The 6235-nt window shown below is 49.2% G+C and overlaps 2 protein-coding genes across 2 annotated transcripts; one reads left to right on the plus strand and one right to left on the minus strand.

Annotated features, from left to right (window-relative positions):
- Positions 1-868: 868 nt before the first annotated feature.
- Positions 869-4510, plus strand: HOO65_070254 (putative E3 ubiquitin protein ligase; the record flags this gene model as incomplete). The annotated part of the gene is made up of 2 exons (XM_071004828.1): positions 869-1580; positions 1644-4510. 2 exons carry the CDS (start codon positions 869-871, stop codon positions 4508-4510), a joined length of 3579 nt encoding a protein of 1192 aa, XP_070856972.1.
- A 450-nt stretch (positions 4511-4960) lies between these two features.
- HOO65_070255 (Antigen 1) lies at positions 4961-5785 on the minus strand (the record flags this gene model as incomplete). The annotated part of the gene is made up of 1 exon (XM_071001286.1): positions 4961-5785. The coding sequence occupies one exon, from the start codon at positions 5783-5785 to the stop codon at positions 4961-4963; it is 825 nt and encodes a 274-aa protein (XP_070856973.1).
- Between the last annotated feature and the right edge of the window lie 450 nt (positions 5786-6235).

Below are 6235 nucleotides of genomic sequence, written 5' to 3' on the forward strand. Positions count from 1 at the left end.
TATAGACATAGAGCCAACTATCGCATATTTCAAGAAGAATCTCGTTGCTAAAAAGCTCTAGTGGATGAGTCATAGGACCCAGAGTGTAGGTAGGTTTCTAAGACCCCTATCAATGCGCGAGGAAATCCTCGGTGGAAGTGGCCGAGTAATGAAGCAAAAGAAAAACGTCTTTGCTCGTGCCGATGCCAAACCCTAATGCCACATATGCGGGTTTGTGGGTTTGCGGGTTAGGAGCTATCAGTCAGTTACATAGTACGTACGTCACTTGCCTTGCCTTGGGCCTGTTGGCCTCAAGTACATAACAAGTAATTACTAGAATAATAAAGGCACAGCTTCATTTGTTTGCGGCCTGGCTAGTAGAGCTTCTGAATTTTCTTCTTTCCTTTTTATTCTCACGTAATCCCCCCCCTCTTTATCCCTTCTTATCACCTACCTTGAAGCCTCAGTCTTTTTTAGTTTTCTACATTTCTGCACCCCTGTGTTTCGCCCTTCCTTCTTTCGTTGTCGATTTCTCTCTCCCCTCATATCAATCAAGCCTTTTCCTGGCCGCCAAACGAGAAACCCACCAGGTAACCACCAGCTAAGGTTAAGCTCGCCAAGTACCTAGTCGCTGCTCAGCCAATCAAGAAACCCCGCTACAACTAGCCCAACGGCGAGACCAACCACTTGACAACTACCGATCAATTCTCAGCCACCCAGTCAGCCTTGTCTGTTCTTTCTTTCTTCCCTATCCCTCCCATTTGGCTAACCAAGCTAAGCCATCAAGCACCGAAGCCCATCGACCTGCTCATCTAGCCTTGGCCCTGGCCTTGTCTTTGCTTGCTATTGTCTCGCATCTTATCTCGCATCGTCTTTCTTGTTGCCGACCATGATTCCTAGCTTTAGCGGCAACTCTCGTCGTACCCGGAATGTCAATCTTAGTGGCCGAGGCGGCAACAGTGCGTTTTCAATTTGGGCTCCTTCGTCTGGCTTTGGTGCTTCTGATACTGTAAATAAAGCCGAAGAAAAGCGCAAGCGTCGTCAGCTTGAAAAGAAAAAGTCAGAGGCTGCCCAAACCGTCCAAAAGGTATGGCGGGGCCATAAGACGAGGAGCTCTCTGCGCCGCTCCCGCCAACTGGAGCTGGATAAGCTGTACAGCCCTGCTCCAGAGTTGGACCCAAGACGGCGCCTCCACACTGCTGTCCCTTTAATTTCCGCTACGTTTCGGCCTACAACTATCGACTGCCAGCGTATGCTGGCCGTTGTCCGTGATATCCGAAAGGTTGGCCCCGAAGCTTTGCCCAGTCTTGCAAGCGGCGTACAACTCCGGTTGTTCTCTGATAAAATCATAGATGCACTCCGAATGCTTCTTCCATTCAACCTATCTACAATCGATATTCGAGACTTTGATGATTTGCTGTATGCTTTGTCCTTGGTGGCATCGTGTGCTGGCTTTTCTTTGCGCCCACAGCTGCCCAAGTACTATGGGATTCTCACTGACATCAGAGATTGCCTCAGCTTGAGTCAAGAGACTAGAGATAACTGGGTAGCCGCAGTTCGTGCTCCGCTAGAACTATCATGTTCGAACATGGTAGATGAAGGTACACATTGTACAAATTGTTTAAAGCTAGATATACTTGGATACTGACAGTGCGTATTTTTAGACTATGTGGTCTCCGTTTACAAGGCCTTTTCCTTCTCTTTGCTTACGCATGAAAGTACTGACGTTGCACGCACCATTATGAAGTCTCTGGCCGGTATGATCAATATATCGGTCTTGTCGTCTGTAATTGTCGATGAGTTTTCAAAAAACAAAGGGAAATCTAAGCACAACTCCGAAGCCTTGTGGCTAGTGGCTCATTTAATCTTGCTCGGATTTGAGGCGGGGCATGATACTACCTACGGTACCTTTATGGATGCTTTGTTGACTCTTATGAGTATCATCCCGGAGCAACTCATACATCCGGCCAGTAGAAAAGACTCAGAACCGCTAGATCAAATGTCTGACAACGAGGTTGAATCTGAGGATGAAGAAAACGATGCTAAAACTACTGTGGAGAAAATCGAAATTCCACCTTATGTGAAAGAGCAGCTTGAGTCTTTGACTACGCAGGCTGCCATCGAGACTCTTATTAAGAGCTTTAATCTGTACGCTGGCCTGGTCTCTTCCGCAAAGGACTGCGTTGCTTCAATGGTTTCTCAGCTAACAAATTTTTATAGGGAGACTCTTAAAACACCCCAAGAAGTGGCCTTGGCTACTAGTACTATTGCCGGCTACATGATGTGCCTTTTCAAGTGCTTCCCTAAGCAGCGTGACGAAATAAGCCTTCGGCTTTTCCTTGCCAATATCAACACGCCAAAAGGCGCAATTCCTTTGCTCCAACACTTCCTGTCTGTTGTGCTGAAAACTACGATATACCGCAGGGTTATATCTTCTGATCTGGAGCCCCTTGCTACCCTGAAGCAATATCTGGACTCCCCCTTAAACCAGAATGCTCAAGATACGGAGTGGAGGATTATTTTGCTCACCCTAGACCTCTACTCTTTTGTTCTGAGACTTACAGACGATGATGATTTCTTCGCTCGACTTGTGATCCCAGATGAATCGCTTACCTTGGAAACCCCCCGGATCCAGCGGTGCAACTTGCCTATGGCTGAAATATCCAGCCTTTCTCGCTTCTTGTGCGAAATGTCATTCCCTTTGTACAATAACAAGGCTGAGCTAGAAGCTAGCTCAAATATCCAGTCTCCTATCCTGGCTACCGTTAGCCCTCAACCCGGCGCCTTTTGGTCTTCTGGAGAAACCCATGGCATAAAAGCCCAAAAAGAACAACAATCCGATAGCAGTCTGATCAAACTAGACTTGCCGCGTTTGAAAGCCATCATAACCAGCGCTCTGAAGATGATCTACGACCGCGATTCACGACGGAGATTCCTTCCCGAGGGCCACTGGCTGATGACCACAAAATTTAATATGTCGGGGTTTGTTACAGAAGTTGTTATTGAACATGAACGCCAATCCGCCGCAGAGGACGAAGAACTGGAAGATACAGAGGAAGCGGAATCATTTAACAGCCACCGCTATTTAAGATCTCCCTTGAGCCAAAGCTACCAGATACGCAGAGAAGCACAAAGAAGAAAAGTGCATAGGGCTCGCATGACAGCCATCATTGGTCCTCGCTTGGAAGTACTCCGCTATATGCCGTTTGTTATCCCGTTTGAGACTCGCGTAGAGCTGATGCGGAAATTTGTGCAGATGGATAGGATGAAGATGAGAAAAGGACGGATCGATCACGAAAATTTGCGGGCGGCACTGAACAATGATGACAGCGGTTTTCTGCGAGGACGCGACGTGCGTATCAAGCGCCAAGAGCTTTTTGAATCTGCATTTGACGAGCTGTGGCAATTGGGAGCAGGGCTGAAGAATCCTCTTCATATCACTTTTGTAGACCAGTTTGGAGCCACTGAAGCAGGCATTGATGGTGGTGGTGTCACCAAGGAATTCCTCATCAGTCTCACCAGTGAGGCTTTTGGGGGGTCTAGAATGTTCACAACCAACTCACAAAATCAGTACTACCCCGATCCCTCACAGTATGATTGGTATTACCAACTGTCTAGAAAGGCCAGTACTACAGAGGAAAAGCAGGAATGCTTTGCCAAGATGAAAGGGATTTTAAACCGCTATGAATTCTTAGGAAGAATACTAGGCAAGTGCATCTACGAGGGTATTCTTGTGGACGCTAGCTTTGCGCCCTTCTTCCTCCTAAAATGGATCATGGGAATAAGTGGAGCGACCGGCTACAAGGGCAACGTCAATGATTTGCGGGATCTTGATGAGCAGACATACCAGGGCCTTGTCATGTTAAAAAACGCGCGAGATGCATCGGAAATGGAGTTAGACTTTACGGTGGATGACAAGGCAGAAATCCCAGGAACGGCCCCAATATACATCACCCGGAACCTAATTCCCAACGGCGATCAAGTCATGGTCACAAATGAGAACCGGCTTCTGTACACGTCGTACTTTTCCCGCCATCGCCTGGTAGTACAATCCCAACAGATCTCGGCAGCCTTCCTCCGTGGCCTCTGGGACATTATTGCGCCCTCGTGGATCTCTATGTTCAACCAATGGGAGCTCCAGCGACTCGTGGGCGGCGATTCTGCACCTGTTAATTTGGATGACTGGCGTGCCAATACGTACTATGGCGGCATCTACGTGATTGGTGATGATGGTGAGGAGCATCCCGTGATCAAGTGGTTCTGGGAAGTCATGTATGAATTCGACGAAGGGCAAAGACGCCAGGTTTTGCAGTACGCCACATCAGTGCCTCGTGCGCCATTGCTCGGCTTTTCGCAGCTGAACCCGCGTTTCGCAATCCGTGACTCGCGATCCAGCTCAGACGTTGAGAGGCTTCCGAGCGCCTCGACATGCATGAACCTGTTGAAGCTACCGCCGTACAAGAGCAAGGATGTGATGCGGCAGAAGTTATTGTATGCGATTCAGTCTGGAGCTGGGTTTGAGCTGAGTTAGGAGAGGGAAGTAGAGTGTACATAGGTGAATAGCGGTGTGCTTGTTTCCATGTGCTGCGTCTTAGTGCGTATCACTGAGCTGCGTAGTAATACAACAATGACAAACGTTGGAGAATTCATGGATGCTATTGATATTATTATCATTATGGTATTTGAGGCAGCTGTTAAGCAGCTGTCAGAAAATGATGGATAGTGTTTTTGCCCCAATTTGGCAGATTTCAAGCTCCCGATATGAAGCTGTTCATTAAAATTTCCCCATAGGTTTTCCCTCCGCCGCACTCCGGCTATCCACCTTCAAATCAATTTTCTTTCTGTTTCTCTCCAGCTACTGCCTAGATGCGGCCTAGACGCAGTGCACGGATCCATCTGAATGGGTATGGCAGTCCTATAGAAACAAGAAAGACATGGTTAGCAACGTATTTTCCTAGTAGCACTAAGGCCTTTTTTTTTCTCAGACGAATGAAGGGCTCTTACTCACCGTACCCGCAGCACTGCTGGTGGCGCTAGGAGTAGCCGCCTGGGACGTAGAAGAAGATCTGCTAATGGTGGTGCCGTCGCCGAGGCAGCCCTCACCAGGTACAGCAACATCGTAGGCGTAAACTTCGACAGCAAAGTACTGTAGGGCATTACTATCAATTGCAGCTTTGGCGGGTTCCGATTCAGCCAGCACTATGGCATCGCTGTAGCTCTCACTGAAGTGGTCGACAACTTCCTCGCTAATGACAGGCACGTGCAAAATGCGGTGCAGCAGATCCGTGGCCCAAAACAGGTTCAGAGCGGAACCGTCGACAGTGTATCCGCGGGTGCACATGGACTCAAGATAGAGGCGCTTGTGGTACGAAGCATCACAGATGACGGTCTCGGCCGAGGCGTTGTTGCCACGCCAGTGACCAGCCCAGCCATTTTGGGTGGCACAGTTCTCGTCGGGGTCGTCACAACGGAAGGTCATCGCACCACGGTTAGCGGAAATGATGCGCTCATACCAGCCAATGGGGGTGGCAGTGGTGCCGTTGCCAAAGTACTTTTTCTTAATTTCAGAGTCACCACCATGCTTGAGCAGATGCGCCTTAGCTACCTCAGCTAGGGTGATGGTCTCCTGCAGGCCACGGGCAATCTGGCGCTGCTGCGTCGAGTTGCACGACTCATGGATGGGGAAGGGGGAGTTGATGGTGGTCACAGACTCAAGGGAGAAAGACTCGGCACGAGAAGTCAGCAGCGACGGCGACGACGAAGCCAGGACAGTCGAGGCGGCCAAAAGAAGGTTGGAGAAATGCATTGTAAGATGGTAGTGCAGGTGGAACAGTTGAGAAAAAGGCAAGAGTGGCAGGAGATGTGTGTGTAAGGGATGAAGCAGTAGCCAGGTGAGAGGTGGGGGAGAGAGCTGGAGATCTGAGCTGAGCTGAAGATGCAAGACTGAGAGATAGTCCTCTAGTAAAGAGGGTTCAGCCTTGGTATTTATACATCCATCTCAATCTCGACCTGGAAGTTCGACCTTGACCTCGACCGGCCCCAATTTCACAGCTCGCCGGTCCCCGCCTCGTCCACAAGTCCACAGATGGTCCCTCCCTCCTCTCTCCAATGCCAAGAGCATGGTACCATGACACCATTTGACAAAAGCTCCGTCGACATCGAGTGCTTTTTCCAGTTGCCAAGACGAGGAGAAGGAAGAGACAGGCCGGTCCACCATTGATTTAGCCATCACGCCAAGACAGCAGGACTAGAAATA

This window comes from Ceratocystis lukuohia, assembly GCF_044167205.1.
Source record: "Ceratocystis lukuohia strain C4212 chromosome Unknown Supercontig7_pilon, whole genome shotgun sequence".
NCBI classification, from domain to species: Eukaryota; Fungi; Ascomycota; class Sordariomycetes; order Microascales; family Ceratocystidaceae; genus Ceratocystis; species Ceratocystis lukuohia.